At 50.4% G+C, this 27,372-nt stretch overlaps 1 protein-coding gene across 1 annotated transcript; it reads left to right on the forward strand.

The window, feature by feature from the left end:
• Window positions 1-5,531: 5,531 nt before the first annotated feature.
• HHATL (hedgehog acyltransferase like) lies at window positions 5,532-26,474 on the forward strand. The gene is made up of 13 exons (XM_030445661.1): window positions 5,532-5,555; window positions 5,764-5,838; window positions 7,438-7,588; window positions 8,725-8,792; window positions 9,972-10,085; window positions 11,131-11,325; window positions 12,108-12,317; window positions 16,805-16,976; window positions 19,172-19,316; window positions 19,656-19,691; window positions 20,746-20,947; window positions 23,010-23,151; window positions 24,713-26,474. Exons 3-13 carry the CDS (start codon window positions 7,483-7,485, stop codon window positions 24,832-24,834), a joined length of 1,512 nt encoding a protein of 503 aa, XP_030301521.1. The 5' UTR covers window positions 5,532-5,555; window positions 5,764-5,838; window positions 7,438-7,482; the 3' UTR covers window positions 24,835-26,474.
• Window positions 26,475-27,372: the final 898 nt, after the last annotated feature.

Consider the following 27,372-nt stretch of genomic DNA (forward strand, 5'->3'; position numbering starts at 1 on the left):
AAATGCTGGCAGCTCCTCGCTGCAGTAGCAGAGGGACTTCAGGAAGTGCTTGAAAACCCTTCCATCTCTGTCCTTCTCTCTTGCAGCATGGTGAGAACACCAAGTGCAAGCTAATGAGGCATTAACATGCAGCCTGCCAGCAGCAAGCTGGCCTTGGGGGTTACAAGCAAATGGAGAGCTAGTCACTCCTGAATAGTGCAGCTTTGTTCCTCAGTTGAAAGTCTTGAAAGCTCTTCTTTTTTCATTTGTCAGCCTCTTCTTGTGAGTGTGAAGTTTGTCCAGACATTAACCCCAGCAGCCACCACCAGTGCAAAGTGGGTTTATGGACCAGTAAAACCTCTGCTCCCTTTCCCAACCCTGGGATCAGGTCCTGACTCCGCTGCACTGAGATGAAGCAAAGTAAAAAAAAAGAGAGCAGATAAAAAGTTCTTCCAGATGTGGTGAGGCTGGTGTCTTGCCTGTCTTTTTCTTAGGTTCAGGGCTGTCTCTATTCAAACAGTTGATGGAATTCCTGATGGAGGAGGTTGGAGCTGAGGATAAGTTTAGCCCCTGAGAGTTAAACCCTCCCTGCACTTTAAAGCCACACTCAGCTCCCCTGGCTCTGGCCTAGAGCTCAGCAAAGTCCTTCTGTGTTAGTCTCACACAGAAGCAGGACCAAAACAGCTCAATGCCACATTTCTGCTGCTCACCCTGCTAGAAGCATAAAGGAAAAGGCATCCTACAACCTGCAATCCTCTTCACCCAGCAACTGGAAGAATCCTAACTCCTGGATCGAGAGCACAGTCTGACCCAAGCGAGCTGTCAGCTCCATCCCATGATGGGGTCAAGTGGGCAAAGAGAAGAAATCAACCCACCCCTGGCAGGTATTTTAAGGACCTGAAGTAGTGAAGGGGGTTCCCTTTAAAAAGCTGCCTGAGCTGTGGCAGGGGTGTGGAGATTTTCCTACGAGGTGGCTGCTAAATTCAGGCTTGGTAGCTTGCTGCTGGCAGATTCTGGTTTTGCTTACACAGGAGTGAGAATCAATAATATTTTCACTTTAAGTACAGGCCAGGCAATCTGCTGCCCTTTCCAATACACAGTCAGTGTTTGTCTCCTGTCCTGTGATGAAGCAGTGAAGATCCCACCACTCTCCAGCAAAAGGGCTGTGAATCAACCCCTGAAACACTGCTAAGAAACTGGGAGCGCTGCACGGTACAGGACACATATGGCTTGCTAGGACGTGGTGCAAAACTCTCCTCAAGTGCTGCAACACTCATATCTTTAAACATATGCTTGTTTGGGGTTGTCTAGAAGCATTTTCTCTTTTTTTTTCTTCTTTTTTTTTTTTTTTTTTTTTTTTTCCCTGTACCAACACACACACACAGCACTACCAGATGCCTTGGGGAAAAGGAACTAAGACACTGTAAAAGTTTGTTTCAAGAGTTTGTACCTGTAAGTAACTGTTTCTCATGGAAATGTGTGGTCTGTTTCCCATCACAGAACAGGGAGGAGGCAACCAACCACCTTATTTTTTTCCTTAGTTTTGAAATAAATTCCCTCTGCATTTCCACAGAATGACCTGCCTTTGCTTTCTCCCTGTGCTGACTCTTGTAGCAACTGATTCCCAGTTTTCAAGGTGATTTCAAGGTATGACACCCATTTTTCTGCAGTTCCTGTTGTTTTGCCACTGAATCGAAGAAAACCTATCAGATCTTGGAAGCAGCAGCCCTGGTTCAGCTGCCTGCAGCATCCTCAAGACCCCCAACCCATAAAACCTCAGTTTTCTTCCTGCCTACAAAAATTCATACAAGCTCCACAATCCCTCCAACATGTTTGATGTGCTGTTCCACCTAAAACATTTCTTTTAGGGAGCATAATTTGAAGCCTCCACAACCCCCTGCTTTCCTTGGATATTTATCCTCTTGGATTAATTACCAGCCCCTAAAAATCCCTTGTTTCAAATTCTCATTTGAATTTCTCTGGCTTCACTTTGCAGCAAGTCCTTATTCTGCCTTTTTTTCACTAGATAAAACCCCTTCCTCTCCAGGACAGCTTTCATCCAACTTGAAGTCATCTCATGGGCAGGTTTTTTGATAAGCTCTGAGGTTTTTTCAGTCTCTCATGGTACCTAATGGTGGTGACAAGGTAGTGGTGACAGTGCTCAGCTCTGCTGGCACAGGCTGGTGGCTACAGCTCAGCTGTGAGGAGCAGCATAAAGTTAATTTTGCTGCAAGTGTTTGAGGCCATGAACGCTCCTTGTTAGGATTTGGCCAATGTATGCAAGGAATATGAGTCCTCCAAAACACTTGTGCTGAGCCAAATGTTGTCTCCTACCCCTGGGGTGAAGCAGAACACTTCCACAAAGCAGCCAGAAAGTGCCTGATGGATGGGTTTGGTTTTTAAAAGTGCAGCTGAACCTCTGGGGATAAATAACCATTGATGAATTGTCACTGTTTTCCTTTCAACCCTTTTTTTTTTTGCCTTTTTGGAGGCATCTAGCAGCAAAAGAGCAGGCATGGGAGGGGGGATGTAGCTTTCCAAACTGGCCTTAACATGAATTAACCTGCAGTTAAATATAGATGGTATTGACACAGGCGAGTTCTCCCTGCCCTGGGCAAAAGCCAAATCCCTCTATGATGCCTCTGATTTCAAGCTGTAGCTTGGTGGCTTGTGTGCCCTCCTGAAGCTCCAAGTGTGGGGAAGGAGACAACTTCCAGTCCTTCCTGGGGGTGAAATGGGGTGGAAGCTGGTGGCAAGGGGGAACTAAGTTGGGAATTTCCTTGCTAACCCCTCCACCAGCAGCTGCTCTCGCCGTGCCAGCCACAGAGCCCTCACCCCGTGCCTGAAAAAAAAAAAAAAAAGGAATGAGGTTCAACTTTAAATGGAAAAATACCCCAGCAAAGCCTCTGTGTTCTAAATAAAGCCCTGACTGAGCTGAGAGGGGTATTGGGTTTCTCCTCTCACCCTCTCCCCTCCAAGCCCAGCTCCCATGGGACAGGGTGGCCTCCTTCAACAAATGCCACCTCGATCCCCACGCCTCTCCACTTACAGCTCTGCAAGCAGGGGGTGAAGAAGCCCTGGGCTCATTTGTCAACCAGAATAGTTATCTGCAGGGTGGAGAGGAGGAGGGGTTGACCTAATCAGGGCATTTTCACAGGAAGAATTGGGGCGTTTGCTCAGGAATGGGAGGAGGAGAGCTGAAAGCAGAGGGGTTTGACAAGGATGCTCTTATCCCTGCCAAGGGGTAGGAGCCTTCTTCAGAATTCTTCCCCAGGGGTAACCGGAGGTTTTGGGACCTGTGATGGGGTTGGTGTGTGTCAGAGGGGACAGGCAGAGGCATTTTGGGGGTGCTGATCATCTGGGGGTGATCTTGGATGGATCAATGGATGGATGGGACACAATGGATGGATCAGTGGATGGATGGGTGCCTGCTGAGCTCCTGGTGGGGTTCACCTGTTTCCAGTGACACATTTAGATGGCAAACCTGATGGAGCAATTTAAGGCAGAATAAAACAACCCCTGTGGGGCTTTATAGCCCTCTCTCCTCCCAGTTCACCCCATAAAGAGCTTCTCCTCCAGCAGGGTAAGGCAAGAGGAGGCTCCTTTAATGTCCCCATCAAACATTTCCAATTTGTGCTGTGTCTCTCTCTGGGCCTTTCCTTGAAGCCCAACAACTTCCCACTCACTTTCTCCAACCCTAAAGAGGTGCCTGGCCTCAGTCTGTGTGCCACAACTCCCAGTAACCTGCCAGATGTTTGAAAAAACTGGCAGTAAAATCAGCTCAAAGCCATCAGGCAGCAGCTCTGGGGCAATAAAACACTGAGGGAGGCACAATGGTGACAGTAAAAATGAATCTTATTATATTAGAAATCAAGAATGGGGGGGTTCTCATTTTTTTTTTATATTATCTATAAATTAAAGCTAAGTGGTTTTTATCACTGCTGTTCCCAGAGCCTCATGAAAAGCCCTTGCCCAACCTCTCCACCTGCACTGCATTTTTCAGCCCAGCAAGATCACAGATTGCCCAGGATTTAAAAAAAAAAAAGGAAAAAAAAGGGAAAAAAAAGGAAAAAAAAAAAGAAAAATATTTATCTATTTATTTACTTATTGTTTATTAATTTATTTAAAATCTATTATCTGGCCACAACTCTTCTCATCTTTCTCCCCAGCACTCCTTGCATCCCCAGAAGTGAGATCCCCATTGCCAGATGATGAAGTCCCATGGTTTTCCAACTCAGCAAATGTTTGGAGAGAGGGGTTTAGGGGCTGGGTTTTTGTTTTTTTCCCCCTTCCTGGAGCAGGAAGGAGGGTGAGCAGGTTTGGGAGCTGCCTGCACCCACTGGTGATGCTCTTCCCTCCTGCTGGAGCTCCTTGATGTGTGGCCCTGAACTTCTGCCCTCCAAAGGGATGGAGCATGAAGAATTGTGCTTATCTGCACCTATCTCTTAATTATTTCTCCTTTAAGCACCCAGTCAGTTGTGCCAAGGGCTGAAGATCTGAAGTCCCTGGGCAGCAGGATGAAGGCTGTGGGCAGGCAGCCAAAATTCTGCTGGAAATTCAGATGCCTCATCAGGTGCTGGAAGTGTTGGCCATGCAGCCAGCACCAGTGCTCTCTGTGGAGCTTCTCCCCGTGCACACCAAGGTAAAAGTGATGCTAAAAAGCCTTTTTTTTTTTCTTTTTTTTTTTTTCTTTTTTACCTATCCTGGGGATCCCCCTTCTTAAGCCCAGAATGTGACTTGTTCCACCCCAAAAGTGGGATGAGATAACTCAAAAATGGGGCTTTGAACAACCTGGGCTGGTGGGAGGTGTCCCTGCCCATGCAGGGTGGGACAAGATGATCTTTAGGGTCTCTTCCAACCCAACCCACTCTGTGATTCTATGAAAACAGACACCTCAGGGAGGTATTTATAAAACCCAGAGGTTTCTATCTTGTTTCTCTCCCCAGGCAGCCCAGGGAGATGCTCAGGGACATCAGCCCTTGCCTGAACACCCCCTGGATCTCATTGGGGTTTGGTGAGAAGAGCTTGGAGCAGGAGATGGAGAAGAGCCTGAGATGAGTTCACTTTTTCTTGGCTGATTTACACTTTCCCACCCCATCATAGCAGGGACCACAACCCAACCCAGCCCCTTCCTACCCCCTGCTTTGGCTGCAGATGCCCCAAACTGAGGAGACCCCAAACATAGTTTGGAGAGATATTGCAACTCCTGAGCCAGGGAGAAATTCCTTTTCTTTTTTTTTGGCCTCCGTGCCTCAGTTTCCCCATCCCCACACTACCTCCCCTCTCACACAAGGTGATGGGGGCTGCACTTTTCCTTGCAGGGCTCAAAGTTAAGGCACCAAAACACCCTTGGGAAGTGACCTGGTCCCTCTGCAGTGGGACCTGTCCCTTGTGGCCACCCCCAGGCTGTGCTCCTTGGCCCAGGGACAGCTTTGGCAGCCAGCACAGGTCCTTTCCAGCAGCTGCAGTGACAGACAGCTCCTGAACCAGCCCCCCTCTGCAGTGCTGCTCTAAAATAAAAATACCTCCCTCCTGCTCCTCTCCACTCCCGGCCAAACTTCCTCCAGGGGCAAAGGGTGTGTGTGGAGGGGGGAGGAGGGGGGAAAGGGGTAGGGGAAGGGCAGCAGCCAAAAAACACACTCGATCCCCCCCAATCCCACCCCAAACCGGGCTGAGAGATGCTGTAGGGCAAGTCAACAGCCTCCCCCCCCCCCCCCCCAAAAAAAAAAAACCAAACAAAAAACAACAATTCTCCACTTCTTTTCTACCCCCCTCCCACACCAGAACCACTTTGCCCTCTCCTGCCGGACCCCCCCGTCGCGGTACCGGACCCCCGCCCGCCTCCACCCGCGGCCCAAGGTCAGTAGCGGGGAGAGATATGGGGCCGGGGGGGTTGGGGTCACACTGGGGGTGGGGACACTTTGTCCCAGCAGTCCCGGGGCTTTTTGTCACCTTTGCCCGGCCCGGGGGTCCAGAAGGAATTAGGGGGCTGGGGGGGGGGGGGAGGTTGGGACTGCAGCACGGAGCTGGGGAGGGGGATGGGGGTGGCTGTGTTTGGGGACACCTCCCCCCCCCCATGCACCTGATTTTGCCACCCGGGAGTGATTAGGAGTTAAAATTGTTCGAGGGGTCCCCTACCAGCACCCTCGCAGGACCCCGGGGGGTGGTAAAAGCCTCTTCCCCAAATCAGTTGTCACCTTACCCCCCCCCCCCCCCCCCCCCCCAAAAAAAAAGGACCTTGGAAAGCGTGGAAAGGAGGTGGGAAAAGCCCTTCAAAGGCACCTCCGTGAGTGCCCTAATGCCGCGGGGGGACGCGCAGGGAAGTGGCAGCGAAACCCCCGAACCACCTCCCCCCCCTCCCCATCATCATCAGAAGCCCAGGGAAGAGTCCCTGGGGAAGATGGGGTCAACCCCGCTTGGCTGCCACCGAACCCCCCCCCTCCCCCCGGCTGCCGCCAGCTCTTGAAGAACTCGGTGACCTAAAAAATAAAAAAAAAAAAAATTAAAAAAATATAGGAATTAAATAACCTCCCGCGGCGGAAGCTCTGCGGTGCAGATGCGAAAGCAGAGGGTGAGCGGGTCGCGCTTTTTTCTTTTTATTTTCTTTTTTTTTTTCTCCTTTTCTTGTCGCTTTAAAACCGAGTTTCCTTCCTTAACTCCTTCAGAGCACCCAGCACCCACTCAGGGGCTGCGGGTCCCCCCCCACCCGCGGGTGGGTGACAGTCCCGCAGGAGGATGCTCTCTGCCATCCCTCCCCCCCCCTCCCCAAATCCCGCACACACCGCTTTGCTCCAACCCTGAAAATTGCGGGTTTTTTTTAGCAGCTGTCGGGAGGCTGCAGAGCTCGGGGTGGGGGTCAATTAGCCTTGGCGGGAGTAATTAGCACAGAGCTAATTGCGGGCTTGAACTGCAGCATCCCCCGAGCCCCCGGGCAGAGCAGCCGGGGCGGCCCAGCCGTGTCCGCGGGTGTCTGGGAGCAGTTTGGGACCAGGAGATTTTAGGAGCCCCCACACACCCCCCCTAAGAGCTGGAGGTTGGGCAAAACCCCGATATAAGGTGACCAGGGACATCCCATGACATCTTGGTGCTCCCTCCTGGATCCCATCCAAGGATCCAAACTGGAATTAGGGGGTCAGGCTGCTGGAGGAACCCCATCCTGGGTGGGTCATCCCAAAGGATCTCAGAACACTGGGACACAAAGAGCCCTTTACCAGGACAACCTGGCTGGTTGGGGGGTGGTCCTGCTAAGACCCAACACCCCTAAAGCCTTGGTCTGGGGTCAGCAGCACCCTCACCCCCTACACTGAGCTGTGTCCCCCAGGGGACAGCCCCAGGTGATGCCACCTTCTCCTTTCAGCTCCAAGGAATCCCCAGAAGCAGTTTAGGGGGTTTGGAGGGTTGGAGGCCAGGTGAGCTTTATCTCTTGTTTTCTTCCCTTTCCTCCTTCCCTTCTCCCAGGTCTCGACCCCCCCAGCAGGGGCTGGGGGTGGGTAAGCTGTCGCCATGGGGGTTAAATCGATGCTCCCCAAATACGAGTTGGGGTTTTATGCTCTCGTGGTCACCTGCGCCGTGGTCTACAGCAGCACCGAGATTTTCCAAGCATCCCGAGGTAACGCTCCCCATCCTGTCCTCCAGAGGGACCCTAGGAGGGAGGGAGGGGGGGGACACCCGGTGGCCATGCCAGCAGGTCATCTCTGGCTTTTATTTTTACAGCTTGGGATCAAAAAGGTTTGGTTTTGGGGTTGGTTTTGTATTTTTTTTTCCTGGTTGTCTCTGGTCCCCATCCCAGTGGCTCAGGGCACATCTCAGCTCCCCAGTCCATGCCTGGAAGAGGCAACCTTAAGGAGGGAATTCTTTACTCTGAGGGTGGCAGAGGATTGGAACAGGCTGCCCAGAAGGGTGGTGGGGTCTCAACCTCTGGAGATATTCAAATCCCACCTGGACACCATCCTGTGCATCCTGCTCTGGGTCAGCCTGCCCTGGCAGGGGGGGTTGGACAAGGTTGGTCCCTTCCAACCTTCCCCTTCATGCTGTGATTTTGTGCTCCTCACCTGCACAGAGCTGCTTCCCACATTTTTTGTCTGGAAGCCCCAAAACCTGAACATTTTATGGGATCAGCTGGGATGCGTGCTTCAAAAAAAACCCCTGGATGGAAGTTCTTGCAGGAATAGTTGAGGTTCCTGACTCCTCATTTTGTCTGTGGGAAGGAGGAGAGGCTGAGGGAGCTGGGGGTGTTGAGGCTGGAGAAGAGGAGGCTCAGGGGAGACCTCATCACTCTCTCCAACTCCCTGAAAGGAGGTTGGAGCCAGGGGGGGGTTGGGCTCTTTTCCCAGGCAACTCTCAGCAAGACAAGAGGGTAGGGTCTCAAGTTGTGCCAGGGGAGGTTTAGGTTGGAGATTAGAAAGAATTTCTTTCTGGAGAGGGTGATCAGGCATTGGAATGGGCTGCCCAGGGAAGTAGTGGATTCTCCGTGTCTGGAGATATTTCAAAAGAGACTGGATGTGGCACTGAGTGCCATGGGCTGGGAACTGCAGCAGTAGTGGATCAAGGGTTGGACTTGATGATCTCTGAGGTCCCTTCCAACCCAGCCAATTCTGATTCTATGATTCTATGAATCAGGAGTACTGGGGGTGGGGGGGTTTGAGCCCTGATGGCTCATAGTGGGGGTGAGGAAGGTTCCCTGCCTTCCCAAAACTCAGCCAGTCCCCCTTTCCCCCCTTTCCCATAACTCTGGTTCTTCTGCAGACAGCATGAACAGGAAAGCCTTTCGGGATGGCATCAAGCCAGGCTGGCACTACTTTGGCAGGAAGATGGTAAGTGGAGGAAGGACAAAGACTGGAGAGGAGAAGGCCTTGGGGAGACCTTAGAGCACCTTGCAATACCTGAAGGGGCTTCAGGAAAGCCAAAGAAGGATTTTGGACAAGGACATGGAGTGATGGGATGGGGAGGGGATGGTTTGAAACAGGTAGAGGGGAGATTTAGGTGAGATCTTAGGGAGAAATTCTTTTCTATGAGGCTGGTGAGACCCTGGAACAGGTTCCCCAGGGATGCTGTGGCTGCCCCATCCCTAAAAGTGTTCCAGGCCAGGTTGGATGGGGCTTGGAGCAACCTGGGCTGCTGGGAGGTGTCCCTGCCCATGGCAGTGGGGTTGGAATGAGATGATCTTTCAGATCCTTTCCAACCCAAACCATGAAATAGCCAAAGTCACCCCCTTTGCTCTGATAACCTTAAATAACTTTATCATTATACCATGGAATGATAGCTGGATGGAAAAGGAATTTTTTAAGCTCTGTTCCCATAACAGGTGGTCTTTATTTCTTGGTTTTTAACCAGATCCATGGAGGGAGCATCCCTCTTAGCTCTTTCTGGTCTCTCTCTCCCTGTTTTGTCCCCAGATTTCATCCACAATGCTTTAGGTGTCAGGCATCAATTTCCTTGCTGTGGTCATTTCCCATCACCATCCCATAGCAGGCATCCTGCCTCCACCTGAAAAAAACCCTTCCATCCTTTGCTTTATCAAGTTGTTTCTCAAAATATTTTTCCTCTTTCAGTGTGGTTTTCCTCTTAACCTGCAAGAATTTTTCTGGAACTGGATGAGCTTTAAGGTCCCTTCCAACCCAAACTGTTCTGTCAGTCTCTAACATGACTGAGTGTTTTCCAGCTCCCAGTGACATGGTCATTGCTGGCCTCTGGAGAAGCAGATTTTATTTTTTTTTCAGGCTGCTGACACACTTTTCCCAAGTCCATGTGACTTCTCTTATTTTCTCCCCCAAGAAGCAGTCAGGAAACCATCAGCCCTGCAGCACAGGGGATGCTCAGCTTTGTGTGCACCAAGACAAACAAACTTCTCCACGCCTCCCCTGGGGTTTGGGGACCAAACTAAAGGATTTGGGAGCCTCTGGCTGGAAAATGGGAAGAAAAGAGTTTGGGATTGGTGTTGGGGTGGGGTACAAGGGTTTGGCACAGTAAAGCACTCAGTGCTGCTCCTGCAGGATGTGGCTGATTTCGAGTGGATGATGTGGTTCACCTCCTTCAGGAATGTCATCATCTTTGCCCTCTCAGGACACGTCCTCTTTGCCAAGCTCTGCTCTATGATTGTGCCCCAGGTGAGCCAAGGATGTGGTGGGATGGATTTGAAAGTATCTGGATGACCTGGCATCTCTTAGGGGGGGTTTTGGGATGGAGAGAGGTGTTCTATCTTGGGGGAATGTTTTTTGGGGTGTGTTTTGGGATGGAGAGAGGTGTTCTAGCTTGAGGGAATATTTTTTTTGAGGGATGTTTTGGGATGGAGAGAGTTGTTCTAGCTTGAGGGAATGTTTTTTGGGGGGTGTTTTGGGATGGAGAGGTGTTCTAGCTTGGGGAAATGGTTTTTGGGGGGTGTTTTGGGATGGAGAGAGGTGTTCTAGCTTGAGGGAATTTTGGGGGGGGATGTTTTGGAATGGAGAGGTGTTCTAACTTGAGGGAATGGTTTTTTAGGGGGACGTTTTGGGATGGAGAGAGGTGTTCTAGCTTGAGGGAATGTTTTTTTGAGGGATGTTTTGGGATGGAGAGAGGTGTTCTAGCTTGAGGGAATTTTGGGGGGGGATGTTTTGGGATGGAGAGGTGTTCTAACTTGAGGGAATGGTTTTTTAGGGGGACGTTTTGGGATGGAGAGAGTTGTTCTAGGTTGAGAGAATGTTCTTTTGGGGGGTGTTTTGGGATGGAGAGGTGTTCTAGATTGAGAGAATGTTCTTTTGGGGGGTGTTTTGGGATGGAGAGGTGTTCTAGCTTGAGGGAATTTTGGGAGGGGGACGTTTTAGGATGGAGAGAGGTGTTCTAGCTTGAGGGAATGTTTTTTGGGGGGTGTTTTGGGATGGAGAGGTGTTCTAGCTTGAGGGAATGTTTTTTGGGGGGTGTTTTGGGATGGAGAGGTGTTCTAGCTTGAGGGAATGGTTTTTTGGGGGGTATTTTGGGATGGACAGGTGTTCTAACTTGAGAAAATGGTTTTTTTGAGGGATGTTTTGGGATGGAGAGAGTTGTTCTAGCCTGAGGGAATGTTTTTTTGAGGGGACATTTTAGGATGGAGAGAGGTGTTCTAGCTTGGGGGAATGTTTTTTCGGGGGGGGGCTTTCACCAGACTGACCATGGCTTGGGACCACTGTCTTCTCCCAGCATCGAGCTGTGATGTACATGCTGTATGGGGCCCTGGCTGTGCTGGAAAGCATGGGAATTGTCTACTTGATGATCATCCTCTCCCACTGCGTTGTCTTCTACTCCATTGCACTGAGCAAGCAGAAGTGGCTCTGCTACCTGGCTGGGTTTTGCTGTCTTGCCTCCTTGAAGGTGGAACCACTCAGCTCCTGGCAGGTAGGTGCTGCCTTGGACCCCCCATAAGCCCATTTGTGTCCCTCTCCTTGGGTTTGCCTCCTGGGAAGGTTCCTGGGACATCCCCAAGCCCTGGGCATTTCTCAGAGCTCCCACAGGACTGGGGCAGGAGGGGGCTGGGGTGCCCCTAAGCTTGGGAAATAATCCCACCAGGGGTTCTGACTCAGGGTGACTCCTTCTTGCTGCTCTCAGGCAGCCAGACAAGACCTGTTCCTGCCCCGTGCCTCAGTTTCTCCACCTGGAGCACAGTGCTGGGATGGGTGACACCTCTCCCTGTCTCATAGTTCTCTTCCCAGTTCAGAGTTTGTTTTACTGGTAGGTGAAGAGAAGCCCAGGAAGGACCTTACAAAGCAACCCAGTCCTTCTGCAGGGCAGTGCTGTCTGTCCCTGCCTGCTGCTGACCTCCCGAAGAACATTCCTCCTTCTCCATGGGGCTTTGTGTTGCTTTTCCTTCACCCCCTGGGGATGGTTTTATCCCTGCTCCCATCCCATCTGTCTGTCATCTTCCCATCCCAGACCAAATCCCACAGCTGCTTGGTGAAAGTCATGGCCAAGAGCATCTCCCACATCCCAGCTCCTCCAAGGTGCAGGAGGCATCTAGGAAATGGTACCCCAGTTTTTCTCCTTCGAACACCCAACCTCATTAGCTCCAGGGACAATTAATTCCTTTGGGACCACAATTAGAGTGCTGTGTGTCCCCCAAAAGCAAGGAAGCAGAGAAGTGAGACCCCATTCCTGGCAGTAACTCTTCCTTTCTCCTCCAGAGTGGATTTGTAACAGGAGCTTTTGATCTTCAAGATGTCCTCTTCTATGGAGGAAGCAGCTTCACCATCATGCGCTGCATGAGCTTTGCCCTTGAGAGCTCAGAGAGGAAAGAAGGCATCTACTCCATCTTTGACCTCCTCAAATACAACTTCTACCTCCCCTTCTTCTTCTTCGGGCCTGTCATGACATTTGACCAGTTCTATGCCCAGGTGAGTGCTCCCCAGGCTGGGCTGGGCTGGGCTGAAGGACCCATCCCTGTGTTTGTTTGCTTGGGTTTTGTTCCTACAGAACCCCACAATGAAGGTGCAAATGGTTGTTGAGGTCCTCGTGGTCACAAAGACTCTGTGGTTGTCCCAGGTGCTGTGATTCTGGGGGATTGTCCTTCTTTTGGGTTTTTTTGGCCACTTCCAGTGCTCAGTTCAATAGGGAAGACATTGCTGTGGGGAAAGCATCATGCTGGGATGAGGAGAGGAGAGTTTGGCTCATGTCTTTGCCCACAGTTCCCATTCTACCCCTTTTTGTGGTGCCAGGAGGCCACGGTGGGAGACAGAGACCTACCCCTGATTTAATTGTTTGTGTTTTGTTCCTACAAAACCCCACAATGAAGGTGCAAATGGTTGTTGAGGTCCTCGTGGTCACAAAGACTCTGTGGTTGTCACAGGTGCTGTGATTCAGGGGGGGGTTGTCCTTCTTTTGGGGTTTTTTGGCCACTTCCAGTGCTCAGTTCAGCAGGGAAGATGTTACTATGGGGATTGCTCCTCACATTGCTCCTCATGTTGGGATGAGGAGAGGAGAGTTTGGCTCTTGTCTGGGCCTGTCCTTGCTCACAATTCCCATTCTGCCCCTTTTTGTGGTGCCAGGAGGCCACGGTGAGGGCCAGAGACCTATCCCTGTGTTTATTTGTTTGGGGTTTGTTCCTACAGAACCCTACAATCAAGGTGCAAATGGTTGTTGAGTCCCTCATGGTCACAAAGAATCTGTGGCTGTCCCAGGTGCTGTGATTCTGGGGGGTGTACACTGAGGGTTGTTCTTCTTTTGGGCTTTTTTTGCTACTTCCAGTGCTCAGTTCATCAGGGAAAACACTGCTGTGGGAAAGCATCATGTTGGGATGAGGAGAGGAGAGTTTGGCTCGTGTCCTTGCCCACAATTCCCATTCAGCCCCTTTTTGTGGTGCCAGGAGGCCACAGTGAGAGCCAGAGACCCCTCCCTGTGTTTGTTTGCTTGGGCTTTGTTCCTACAGAACCCCACAGTGAAGGTGCAAAGGGTTGTTGAGCTCCTTGTGGTCACAGAGAGCCTGTGGCTGTCCCAGGTGCTGTGATTCTGAGGGGTGTACATTGGGGGCTGTTCTTCTTTTGGGTTTTTTTTGCTACTTCCAGTGCTCAGTTCATCAGGGTAGACATTGCTGTGGGGAAAGCATCATGTTGGGATGAGGAGAGGAGAGTTTGGCTCGTGTCCTTGCTCACAATTCCCATTCTGCCCCTTTTTTGGTGCCAGGAGGCCACGGTGAGAGCCAGAGACTCTCCATGGGACCTCTGGATGCTGGTGGCTCTGGGAGCAAGGGATGTCTCATCTTTTCAGGCTGTGGGAGCAAGGGAAGTCTCATCTTTCCATCCCAGCTAGTTCACCCAAGGAGCATGAGGACCTGGTGATGGTGTGTGTGTGTCTTTAGATGAAATTATTCCTCTAGAAATAATTAAGATGGGCTGGAAGGTTGTGTTTGAGCAACCAGGGGCTTCCTCTGCTCCCCATGAAACTCCCTGGTGCCCCAAGGCTTTGTCTGTATCACCAAGGTCACTTCTTGAAGAGCAGACTCGAAACAGAATCATCTGGGACCAGCCAAGCTCTGGAGCTGTTTCACACCCAAAAATGAAGCAAAATATCAGGACTCTCTCCCTCCTCACTGCTTGCTGAAGGAGGGACCTCAGCACCAGAGATGGGAGGGATTGCCACCACCCCTTTTCCTCCTTTTAAAGAAAAACTGTGTTGGATTTTTTTTTGGACCCCATTTGATGCCTGGAGTTCTGAGAAAACCTTTTGTTAATTCAGAAGAACAAACCAGCCCAGAACAGAGAAGAGCAGGAGGTGAGGAGGAGACCAAGGACCCACCCAGCTCAGCAGCTTTTCTCCAGCATTGAGCTGGGAAAGTGTGCCTCGGAAAGGGTCTGCAGGGCTTTTGTTTCCCCCAGGGAGCAGGATGAGCCCTCCTCCCCATCCTACTCCATGCTGCTTGGTATACCTGGACCATTAACACCCTCTTGCTGCACGGTGGGAGGATGAGAGTGAGGGACTGAGATCCCTTGGGTCTTGCAGGATCTCTTTAAAAGGACTTTTGTAGTGTTTGACCCTAAAGATCATAAAGTCAGGGCTGGTGTCCCCCGTTCTCACTGTGTACTGAGTCCACCAGCAGCCCCTTCTCAGCAGACATGGATGCCCAGGTCCCTTCTCCCCAGGCTGCTGGAAGAAATGTTTCATTCTCAGGCTTCATCCTTCTGATCTCTCAGGCTGAAATCCAGGTGAACGTGGCTCCTCACCCTCCAGAAGGGCTGCAATGTCCTCCTAACCCCATCTTCCTCTTCCTCCCCCACTTCCCATCAAGCTTTCCAATGAGTTGGGCAGCCCTGGCTTCTTTTAGCATTGCAATCTATAATTCAGGGCATCAAACTATTGGTGTCTCCAAGACCTGAACTCCCACCACCCTTCCAAGGCTTCATCTGGAGGCTCCAATTCCTTTTGCCCAGCCCTAAACCATCAGGTTGCTACCCGTTTCATGAGCAATTCCTCCCTCCATGGCTTAAAACATCCCAAAGGACCAAGGAAAAAGTCTCCAACCCCTTTCCCATGCCCCAGCCAGGGGTCCTGGATGGCTTGGCCACCACTGCCATCTCCTGGATAGATCCCCCCCTGCACTGCAGCTAATTGTGGAGTCCAATTCATGATTACCCAACAGCAATCATGAGAGCAGGAGGATGAAAACTCTTCCCCAGGGATGGGAGGGATGGCCCAGTTAGAGAACAGACCCATCCCTTTGTCTCCTTACTGGTGCTGTGACCTTGCAGCCCTCATGTCTGCTGGGAACCCATCTCTACGAGGGCTTGGCCAACCCCATTCCAGCTGAAAAGCAGCTCCTTTAGTGGGATTAGTGGAACAAATCCAGTTCTGGAGGGCTGGAAATCTGGGGAACACAACCCTGACCCCAAGGAGATGGTGGCAAAGGATGGGTGGGGAATGGTTGGCCCCATGTCCTCTTCCCATGGCAGATCCTGCCCTCCCTCAGCTTCTCCTCCAGCTCAGAGCCTTTTTTTATCCTGAAAACAATTGGTGTGTCACAGACAGGAGGGAATCTGGCAGAGGCTTTAATGATGGGGAATCATCTGGATTTCAGGATGGGGCTGGCACAGTGACCTGGGGATTATGTGGGAAGAGGTCCCACCTCTCCTGGGGAACATGGGGAGAGGAGGAAACGTAAGAGGATTTGGAACACTGCAGCAGTTTTGAGGGCAATGCTGGGGAGCAAGGACATCTGCCTGCCCATGATAATCCCCAGAGCTTCTGGGAATGAGTTGTACAACTCATGGAGTTGTACAACACAAGAGCCAGAACCAGGGGAGCTTCTGCCCCTGTTTGTAGGACACAGCAGAGAGGAACCCCCCACTCATCAGTTCCCAGGTGGTTTGGGATGGCTCCTCAAGCAGAAGTCCCACTTGGTTGCAGAAGGTTCCTGCAGCAGAAGACCCAGAGTTCATCACAGTCACCCTCCTCTTCCTTCTGCTCCCCTCAAATGATCCAGGCCAAAAATGTGTGTCTGACCCTAGCAAAGCTCTCAGGTGGGATTCCAGCTGTCCTCTCAAGCCCTCTGGGCATGCAGATGTCCATCCCTGGCTGTGGCATCTTATAGATGTGATGGGTCCCCCTTAGTGACCTCTGCAAGAGGCCACCCGAAAGCCACCTTGATTTTCTCAATATATCCCTGCAGGAGAGGAGGAGGATGAGAGGAGACCTTGTGGTTCTCTTCAACTACCCCAAGAGAGGTTGGATCCAGGAGGAAAAAAACCTTTTATCCTTAGTCAACTGTGATGGGACCAGAGGAAATGGATGGAAGCTGCACCAGGGGAGGTTTAGGCTGGATGTTAGGAAATATTTTGTCCCCAAGAGGGTTGTCAGGCCCAGAGGGTTGGAATGGCCCAGGACAGTGGTGGAGTCACCATCCCTGGAGGCATTTAAAAGCCATTTTGACCTGGTCCTTAAGGACATGGTTTGGTAGTTGACTGTGGTGATGGTCAAAGGTTGGACTGGATGAGCTTGGAGGTCTCTTCCAACCTAAACATTCTGTGATTCTGTAGGAGGAGCACAAAGCCCAGCTCCATGTTTGCTGTGTTTCCAGCCTTGTCCCTGCTGTGTCACATCATGTGCCTGCTCTGCTGGGATGGGAACTGCCTTTGGAGCAGACAGATTGCCCAGCACTGAGGTGGGGTGGTCAGAAGGATGCTGGAGGTGGGACATGTCCAGCTCCTGGTGGATGTGTAACCCTGAGCCAGTCCTTCCTAAATCAATGGAGATTTGGGCAAGCTCATCATCCATGGTGTAGTTTCTAAAGGAGAGCACTGAGTCCTCATGTGGACTTTGTCCATTTCTTCAGATGTTGCTCATCCTTGCCTCTTCAGCCCATCCTGCTTTTCCTGGCTTCTCATCCTGGCAGGTGAGCACCCGAGAGCTGAGACGCAAAGATGAGGAGATGAGGAACATCAGGATCCAAGCCCTGCTCCACGTGGGGGCCATCATTGCTGTGGACATCTTCTTCCACTTCTTCTACATCCTCACCCTTCCTTCTGACCTGAAGTTCATGAACCGCCTCTCGGACTGGGCCCTGGGTGAGTGGCCATGCTTGGACACAACCACAGAATTTTAGGGGCTGAAAGGGACCTCGGGAGATCTTCAGCCCCCTTGCCAGATTTCACACTTGTCCTCAGCTTCAAGGCAGAGGTTGGGTGAGCCAGAACTTCATCCCCCTCCATGGAAAGGCCCCATCAATGCCCAAGTTGGACAGGTTTGTGTGGATGACCCCATCTTCCCATGCACAGAGCTGGGGGCTGGCAAGTGGTGTTGGTTTAACACCTTCACTGGGTCCTGGGATAAATTGTTTGGCTTGAAGTTTAAGAGGCTGAGCCCCAAACTGCTCCAGTTGCCTTTGTCTGGGCTGCAAGAGGGCTTGGAGCATCCAAAAAACATCCCTGTGCTATTGCAAGAGGCAGATCTAGTATCTCAGGTACCTTCATGGGGGGTCACCTTTTATGTTTGTTTGTGAGCCACTGAAATGGGGTAGGTTGTACAGAGAGAAGCTCAGGGGAGTTGTAGCTGCTGCCAACAGCTCCCTAAAGGAAGGGTGTAGGAGATGGACTCTCCTTGGAGCAGGGAAGAAGCAGAGCACAATGAGCAATGTGCAGCATGTCAGGATTTTCTAATTCAAGAGGTCAACCTCAGTGCTGGTGAGGCCACACCTCGAGTCCTGTGTCCAGTTCTGGGCCCCTCAGTTTAGGAAGGAGATTGAGGTGCTGGAGCAGGTCCAAAGGAGGCAACTGGGCTGGTGAAGGGACTCGAGCACAGATCCTATGAGGAGAGGCTGAGGGAGCTGGGGGTGTTGAGGCTGGAGAAGAGGAGGCTCAGGGGAGACCTCATCACTCTCTCCAACTCCCTGAAAGGAGGTTGGAGCCAGGGGGGGGTTGGGCTCTTTTCCCAGGCAACTCTCAGCAAGACAAGAGGGCAGGGTCTCAAGTTGTGCCAGGGGAGGTTTAGGTTGGAGATGAGAAAGAATTTCTTTCTGGAGAGGGTGATCAGCCATTGGAATGGGCTGCCCAGGGAAGTAGTGGATTCTCCGTGTCTGGAGATATTTCAAAAGAGACTGGATGTGGCACTGAGTGCCATGGGCTGGGAACTGCAGCAGTAGTGGATCAAGGGTTGGACTTGATGATCTCTGAGGTCCCTTCCAACCCAGCCAATTCTATGATTCTATAAAAAAGGGTCCCAGAGAGGTTATAAAAGTTCTCCAAGACTGGATTTATTCACTGCTCAGATGGACAAGGTCTCCACTTGCCATTGGCTGTGCTCTGAGCAGAACTGGACCAGGAGCCTCCAGAAGCCAAACTCCTGTGATGAGCTGTGGTGGCAGCTCTGGCATTCAGCTGGATAGAGGGTTTCAGCTGCCCAGGTGCACCTCTGATGGAAGCATCTGAGATGCCACAGGGCAAAGAGGGTCTGGAGAAGACACATCTCTGTCCAGAGTGGCAGCTGGAGGTCAGGAGAAAATCCTAATGTAGCTAGGATGGCACTGGCATTGATTTAGGGTGTCCTAAGAGACCTGGGAGGGCTCAGCACATGTAGGTGTTACTCCAGAGGGAGCTGAGCTCCACTGCAAGCCCTGATGATTGCATTGAGCAGAGCTGCCATGTCAACTGTGGGAGCTGACACCAAGGCCACGTGGCCCTTAACCCATGAGTTGAATCCCACCAAGATGGGGGCATTTTAGCTTCTGTTTGCAGAGAGATTTAGAATGTTGAGGGTTTGCTCCTCCAGGGATCTTCTTCCAGTGTCAGATGTATCTCCAAGACAAAGGTTCTGGCCCTGGTGCATCAGCATCTACAGCCTGACAGAGCTGGGGTGGGGGGAATTTTGATGAAGGGGTCAATGAAAACCTCAGAGGTCAGAGTCCAGAACTGTGATGGATTTCTCATAGGTTGAGAAGCCTTAGAGGGAAGGAAATATCTTATCTTACTCTTCTCTTGGAAGAAATGAGATTTGCAGGAGTCTCTAGGAGCTTCTTGGACTACCAGAGCAATAAACAATTTGCTACCAAATACTCCAATAAGTCATTTGGTTTCAGCTTTTTATAAAAGCTACTGAGTTTTAAAAGTCTTGCAAGTCCAAGACACCATTAGATTGTCCTCTTGATGTTATGTGTGTTGAGATAGACCCCAGGGTCCCAATGGACAAAGGTGTCCCCCCTAGTCCTGAAGGCTCCAGACCCCATCCATGCTCCTCTTCACATGCTGGGCTCTCATTTTTCCTCCAGCTGGCTTGGCCTACTCCAATTTGGTGTATGACTGGGTGAAAGCTGCTGTCATGTTTGGGGTCACCAACACCATTGCCAGACTGGACCACTTGGACCCACCTCAGCCCCCCAAATGCATCACCATGCTCTACCTCTTTGCAGAAACGTGAGTACCCCATGGCCAGTGGTGTTCAACCTGAATGAAATCTTCATGTTTTGGGTTTTTGAGAAGCTGGTCTCTAAGTTAGGAATTACCTCCTGTCTTTCCTGAACCCATAGCCCAGACCTGGCTGTAGCCCAGAGAAATCTTCTTGGGCAGGAAGCAATGGATAAGAGGTTCCAACCACCTCAGGAGTGGGACCTGCTCAAGGAAGGAGCATGGGGAAAATATAATATTTATATTTATATATAAGATATACCTTGCCAGGGAAACCAGTGTCCTTGCTGGCTGGTTGCTGAGTGGAAGGGTCTTGTCTTAATTTGCTTTTTATCATCTGTGTTTCAGGCATTTTGACAGAGGGATTAATGATTGGCTGTGCAAGTAAGTGTCTGAGCAACCATCTCTACTCTGGGTCAGGGTCTTCTCCTTCCTCATGGAGCAATTAAGTGCTGTTCATCCCAAAGCTGAGGTGTCCTCTCCTCCTGGTGAATCCCACCATGGCACAAAGTCTTCTTTGGTCTGTTTATCCCTAAGACCAATGAAGTCATCACCACAAAGTGTGGCAGCCATCTCCCAGAGTTTGGAATACAAGAGTCCTGTCCCAGAAAACCTCTTGAGTCTGGTGGGTTTAGTGCTCCCTCAAAGAAGGAAAAGCCAGGTTCCTATTTCACCAGGAGGAAAGGGGAAATGAGCCCAGATCAGAGGGGTGAAGAAGAGATTGAGAGAGTTGGGGTTGGTCAGCCTGGAGAGGCTCTAAGAGAACCTTACAATGACCTTCCAGTACCTGAAAGGGATCTACAGAAGTGGGGAGGAACTTTCCACAAGAGTCTGTAGAGAAAAGATGAGGGGAGATGCTTTGAAACTGGAAGAGGGGAGATTTAGGTTCAATATTGGGAACAAATTCTTTAATTTGAGGGTGTTGAGACCCTGGAACAGGTTGCCCAAGGAAGCTGTGGCTGATCCATCCCTAAAAGTGTTCCAGGCCAGGTTGGATGGGGCTTGGAGCAACCTGGGCTGGTGGGAGGTGTCCCTGCCCATGGCAGAGGGGTTGGAACTGGATGAGCTTTAAGGTCCCTTCCAACCCAAACCATGCTATGATGAGCTCCATCTGCATCTCCCTCAGCTTTTTCCAGCCACAAATACACACCATGAGAGAGCCTTTATCTCCCCTTCACTGGCAAGAGGGCAAAAAGGAGTTTGTTTGGTTTTTTTAAAGGAGTTTTCTCTTTGTGAGGGAAACAATCCATGTTTAGCTGGGCTGTGGTGAGAAGCAGTTTCTTGCTAGAACATATCAGCCAAAACATCCTTCTACTCTGACAAGGATGCTCTACACTGACAGGTGGTGAGGAGCTTGTAGTGGGCAAGTGGGGCAGAAGGGGCTCCAGAGGGGTCTCCTTCATCATGGGGAGCACTGACCACTTTTCTTGGCCATTAGGTATGTGTATGACCACCTTGGAGAGAACCATGACAACATCCTCAAAGAGCTTGTGGCCTCGATTGCCACCTTTGCTGTCACCACCCTGTGGCTGGGGCCTTCTGAGGTTGTTTACATCTGGTCTGTCGTCAACTGCTTTGGTCTCAACTTTGAGCTCTGGGTGCAGAAGTTCTTCCAGCAGAAGCTTTTTGCCAAACTGGAGGTGAGGAAATGGGGTGGGAGAAGGTCAATGGGTCTGGGGCCAAACTCTGGTGCTGGAAAATATCCATGACAATAAGAACCTCACATTTGTCTGTAGATACCAGATCCATTTTCAGCTGAGATTGAAAAGCAACATCCTTGATGATGCTGGGCAGCTCCTTGTCCAAACCTCCTGGAGTCCTGGAGATCTTCAGGTGTCCCCTGTGGCCTTCAGCATCCTTGTGATCAAATCCTGAGCAGTGCAAGGGAAGCAGAATCCTGGTGCTCTGTGTCCCTCCAGCTCAGGGACTGTGTCACCAGCCCCAGAGCAAATTCCCAGCTGCCCTTATGATGGGAAAATTGGGTTGGATGTGGAGGTTTCAGAGGGAAAAAGGAGGCCCAAGAGAACCAGAAATGCAGCCCCGAGGAGGCTTCAAAGTACTACACAAAATCTAAGGTCCACCCCTGGGGGAAATGCTTGGATTTTTCCATGTGGAAACCATTTGTTCTCCTTGTTCTGTAAAGCACCTGGGCATTTGGGGTGGTTTTGAGCTGATTTCTGATAAAAGCAAAAGTTTAGGTAGCAGAATGAGTTATTTTCATAGAATCACTAAGGCTGGAAAAGACCTCTGAGACCATCAGGTCCAACCATCAGCCCAACACCACCCACCAAGTCCTCAAGTGCTTAATCTACAGTTTTTTCTAAGACCTCCAGGGATGGTGACTCCACCACTTCCCTGGGCACTCCAAAGCTCAGTGCCTCACTTCTGTTAGGGACCAAGGGGATGTGTTGGAAGAAAAACTTCAACTTTTACTTGATTTTGCATCCAGAGGTCCTAAACCACTTCTGCAACAGACCCTTTTTAAAAAATATTTGAATAAAAACTTTGGAGAGCAATCTTCCCATCCTCTCTCCTCCTTGAACTTCTAATCAGATTTTACAGCCTTCACAGGCAGGGAGATTTTCCCTCCAGCACCAAAATCTCAGTTCTAAGTGGCTTGGGGATTCATCCTGTTCTTTGAAAATTACTCCAAACCACTTCCCAGCAGCTGCTCCTGAGGATTATGTGCCAGTGATAATTTTGCTCTGCTGTTGTCATGACTTTTTAGGTATTATTTATTATTATTATTATTATTATTATTATTATTATTGCAATTCCTAAGAAATCATTTCTACCAGGAGCTGGGAGTACTTTGCATGCAGGGCTAATAACAGCCCTGGAATGACATGTCCAAGGCCACAGATGAAGAAGATGGCACTTGGACATCATGATTAGTATGGAACTATCTATGGCATCTTTCCCCCATCTCTGGGACCCTAAAACACCATCCTAGAGTCTCCAATGCATCCAAGTCCAGAAGCAGAAGGGAAAATTTACCTTTTCCTGACATTGCTTCATGCTACAGACACTGAAGGATGCTCTGATTTTCTTTCTTTCTTTCTTTCTTTCTTTCTTTCTTTCTTTCTTTCTTTCTTTCTTTCTTTCTTTCTTTCTTTCTTTCTTTCTTTCTTTCTTTCTTCTTTCTTTCTTCTTTCTTTCTTCTCTTCTCTTCTCTTCTCTTCTCTTCTCTTCTCTTCTCTTCTCTTCTCTTCTCTTCTCTTCTCTTCTCTTCTCTTCTCTTCTCCTTCTCTTCTCTTCTCCTTCTCTTCTCTTCTCCTTCTCTTCTCTTCTCCTTCTCTTCTTCTCTTCTCTTCTCCTTCTCTTCTCCTTCTCTTCTCCTTCTCTTCTCCTTCTCTTCTCCTTCTCTTCTCCTTCTCTTCTCCTTCTCTTCTCCTTCTCTTCTCCTTCTCTTCTCCTTCTCTTCTCCTTCTCTTCTCCTTCTCTTCTCCTTCTCTTCTCCTTCTCTTCTCCTTCTCTTCTCCTTCTCTTCTCCTTCTCTTCTCCTTCTCTTCTCCTTCTCTTCTCCTTCTCTTCTCCTTCTCTTCTCCTTCTCTTCTCCTTCTCTTCTCCTTCTCTTCTCCTTCTCTTCTCCTTCTCTTCTCCTTCTCTTATCTTCCTTCCCTTCCTGGTGGGCTTTGAACACCTCCAGGGAAGGAGACTCCACAACCTTTCCCTCACCCTCTGCTCCTCTCCCCTCCACAGAGCAAATTACCAGGCTCCATGTCTCGACGGATTAGGGCACTTTTTGGGGCTGTAAATTTCTGGGCCATCGTCCTCTACAACATCCTTGCCCTCAACAGCCTGGACTTTGCCCTGCTGGTCAGCAAAAGACTCCTGCTCACAGGTAAGAGGCCACCAGCACTGTCCCCTTCCAGTGTCTTGGTGGAGAAACCCTGGTAGGGAAGCTGAGGATGGGGACTTGTAAGTTCTGGGGCTGCTCTCAGGTTGCTGAATTATTGTTCAAAAGGTGCAGGAAGAGGTTTCTTAGCTCCCACCCTTCTCATGGGGTAGGAACCACCTTCCAGGTGTCCTTGAACACCTCCCAGCACAGCCCAGTGCTGGGATTTAGGCTCCTTGAAGCAACACAAAGGTGACATTTACCCCACCAAAATGGGATGCAGAATGGTCCCCTTGCTGAAGAAAGGGATTTTTCTTGTCCTACCTCCTCTCCTTTTGACATCTGAAGGTGGCTGCTACAAATCCTCACGCTTCACTCTTATCTGCACTATTTTTAAGTCTTCTTGAGGTGCCCAGGGTATAAATAACCACTGAGAGCCTGTGTCCTCCTGCCCTCTCTGGGATGGGCTGGCACAGGGAATGGATAATGTGACGTTCTGGGCTCCAGGTGCCAGGAGTTCCTGCCCTCTGAGCTGGCTGCCTTTTGCTGCTTGCATTATTCATTTCAGAGGTCCTGTTTTAGCAGGTACAAAGCCTGTGTCTGCCCTCTGCTGTGGATACCAGACACGTGGTTACAAATGTTGGCAGCTCCCAGCTCTGGGTCACTGACTCGGGTGACAAATCCCTGGATGATGCACACTGTGTCCCCTCTAGGTACAGAACAAGGATGGGGTTGGTCCTCAAAGGTTCCCAGATCATGGTGATGGACATGGGCAGAAGGTCAAACACTGAGTCTGAATTTGGGGGGCAGGGGGAGGTTTGGGGCTAAAGGATTGTGAGTGTGGTCCATGGTGCTTTGGTGGACTTGGGCACAGCTGATCCTGGGGATTTCTCTCCTCTCAGTGAAGCCATAAGGTTGGATCCACCATGGAAAACGTTGATGGCTCTCATTAACTGGCACCTCCCAAAGCCACCTGAGAGGCAGCAGTGCTGGAAAAGAGTCACTCCCATTAGGCAAGCAGCTACACCAAGGTGACCAGGTCTCCCTCCATCTTCTAGGGTACCAAGGTGACCACATCTCTCTCCATCTTCTAGGGTAACATGTTTCTCCATCTTCTAGGTTACCAAGATGACCATGTCTCCCTCCATCTTCTAGGCTACCAAGATGAACACATCTCCCTCCATCTTCTGGGTTACCAAGGTGACCAGGTCTCCCTCCATCTTCTAGGTTGTTACCAAGATGACCATGTCTCCCCTAGGTTACCAAGATGACCACATCTCCCTCCATCTTCTAGGGTACCAAAATGACCACATGTTTCTCCATCTTCTAGGTTACCAAGGTGACCATGTCTCCCTCCATCTTCTAGGTTACCAAGATGAACACATTTCCCTCCATCTTCTAGGTTGCCAAGATGACCACATCTTCCCTAGCTTACCAAGGTGACCACATCTCCCTCCATCTTCTAGGTTGTTACCAAGATGACCATGTCTCCTCCATCTTCTAGGTTACCAAGATGACCATGTCTCCCCTAGGTTACCAAGATAACCATGTCTCCTCCATCTTCTAGGTTTCCCTGTCAGCACCTTGTCCATCTGGTTCATCACATACTGTGGGGTGCAGCTGATCAAAGAGCGTGAGCGCATCCAGGCCCTGGAGGAGGAGGAGTGTGACAAAGCAAAGGTGGAATAGAAGAAGGCATCAATGGACTTGTCCCAAAGCCTCATATCTCCCTTCCAGCCACTGCTGCTGGGCTGGCCACTGGCAGGGGCTTTCCAAGCACTCCTGGCAATCAGACTGCTGTAGCTCATCCACGTAGAAGTCACCTGGAAGGCACAGGACACCCCCTTGCTGCAGGGAAGTTTTTTCTGTAAGACCCAGTGGATGTTTCTCAGGCTCCCCATGGGTGGCAGACTGCTGAGGTAGGCTCCCAGGACATTTCTTGAATGCCAGGAAGAGCCATTCCCATCATTTTCCTGACCCTCTGATGTTGTGCAGGCTTAAAGATTTCACCCCCTGCTTCCCATCATACTTGGTCTGCCAGACCTTGGCTCTCCCACAGGACTTGTTGGCCAAGTCTCCCAGAGGAAACACATCAAAGTCCAATGGCTGGAGGGTTTTTAATGTGGGCCAGACACACAGCTCTGAGAAAAAGATGAGCTGGAGCAGAACCTGCTCTGAGCAGACCATCTCCAGGGCATTTCCAGCCCAAGCATCCCCTGTGTCCTTATCTACAAGAAATGGTCAGGGTTTGCAGTCAAGTGTTTGGCATCCAGAGCTGTGCAGTGAAGACTGAAATGGCTCAACCTGATCCACACCTCCCAGGTTGCTGAGGAACAAACATCACAGCCTTTCCAGCCAAGGGAAGGAGGACCAGGAAGGATGCCTTAAGGGTCATTATCTCCCCAGCAGTGTCAGTGGTGCAGAGTGATGGCTGTTGCCACCTTAAACCCTCTGCAAAGCAGGTCCCTTCAGAGCTAAATGTCTTGAAAACAAATTATTTAGTGCCAACACCAGGCACAGTTAAGGAGTGCAGGAGCCCTGACTGCTTTGCAGCCACCAACCATCATGTAGAGGTCACCTGGGGAACAGGAGAAACACAACCCATGGCTCACAGCTGCTTCCCAACTCAGGCCTGAGCCTCACAGCAACCATCCCACTGTGATGTGTGTCCTGGGACTCCAACCAAATCTCACTTGGTGGTTTTTACACCCCACGGACAAAGGTTTAAGCTCACATTCCTGCCCAGGGCTGAGGAACAGAAGATGCTGGAGCCAACTTTTGCTCCTCTCCATCCATCCATCCATCCATCCATCCATCTCTTGACTCAGCTGGATGGCTGCACACCCTGTGCCTGCATGGCTGAAGGAGCACATGCACAGCTGTACAACCAAAGGAAGACCCCAGTTAAAGGGCAGTGCTTTGGGACTTGGTGGCAGAAGGAGAAGCCCATGGGAGATTCCTTGGAGAAGCAGACTCTGGGACACTGCACAGGGAGTGCTTTGAGTAAACATCCAAGTGTGAAACACGGTGCCTTGGGGGAAAGATGGGTTTGTAACTCAAACTGTAGCTCTCTTGCCCTTGCTCTCTGGCTCTCTTGCACTTTAGAGTAACTTCCAGTGGCCTTATGTCTGAGTTCCATCAACTTTTGGGGAGGGCAGAATCTGGACCACTTTGCCACGTGGGTTGAGATGCTTGGTGCTGGTGTGTTCTGGCTTCCCTGTGGATGAACCAGGATCAGTTCCTAGCCAGCTTTCAGCTCTGCCAAAGTCATTTGTGAACTCACAATGTCTTTTATTTATGTAGTAAATAAATGTTGGAGATCTCTGGTGCCTGCTGCTCATCTCTGTCAGGCTGCTGGGCTGCAAGTGACACCCTGGGCAATAATTTGCCACCAGAGCTGAGAGACACAAGGATCAGTTTGCAAATCCTCACCTCCCACCCCTACCTGTGACAGGAGAGAAGAGATTGTTGGGTTTCAGACAAACCCACCTTGGTGGCATCACCAAATTGGAGGTTTGGCTGCAGCTTGATTCATCTTCATTATTATTTTTTTTTCCACTTTATTTTGACCCCACCTTCATCCTGGTGAAACACCACGGGCCTCCTGCCATCAAACTGTCACCTGTGCAGTTTTTGAGCCAGAAGCCCCTGTTGGTTTTATTTCTGGGAGCTCAACCCCTGTGGCAGGAACTGTGGTGCAGTGGTGGGACCCCTTGTTACATCCCCAAAACCCCTTCAGCTGCCTTTTTTACCCCTTCATCCCCTTTCAGCACAGATCTGCTGCTGGACTGCTGTTGCTCAATGGCTTTTGGCCTCTCCATGAGCTCAGGTTTACTCTTTACCACCAAAACAACTACGATGTGTTTTTTTCCCAGTGTAAAATTCAGTTTTCCTCTATCTGGGTGTCCTTGCACCACTGAAACCACCCCAAGCTGCTGAGACCAAGGGCTCTGTGTCTCAGGAGGTGGCTCAGCTCAGGTCCTTGGCTGCCTGGGAGGACAAACAGAGTCACCCACCTCCTGGTATCCCAGTGGGTGACTCACATGGCAAAGCCCAGTGACTCTGCACTTCCCTCCTGACTTGGATACTCCAGGAGAGAAAATAACCCATTCACTAAGGATCTAAGTTTATCCAGCAGCTGGAGCTGCCAAAGGAGTTAATCTTCAACACCAACTGAGGGAGTGATTTGTCAGATAGTTCATGGGAGAACTTAGGCTTTGCTTCTCA

This window comes from Calypte anna, chromosome 2, assembly GCF_003957555.1.
Source record: "Calypte anna isolate BGI_N300 chromosome 2, bCalAnn1_v1.p, whole genome shotgun sequence".
NCBI lineage: Eukaryota > Metazoa > Chordata > Aves > Apodiformes > Trochilidae > Calypte > Calypte anna.

Bases quoted from the DNA above. Each gene is read 5' to 3' on its own strand.
- HHATL (XM_030445661.1), top strand. From the start codon at position 7,483: ATGGGGGTTAAATCGATGCTCCCCAAATACGAGTTGGGGTTTTATGCT. The intron at 10,086-11,130 runs GTGAGCCAAGGA...GTCTTCTCCCAG, and splicing joins GCTCTATGATTGTGCCCCAG to CATCGAGCTGTGATGTACAT. The intron at 12,318-16,804 runs GTGAGTGCTCCC...TCATCCTGGCAG, and splicing joins TTGACCAGTTCTATGCCCAG to GTGAGCACCCGAGAGCTGAG.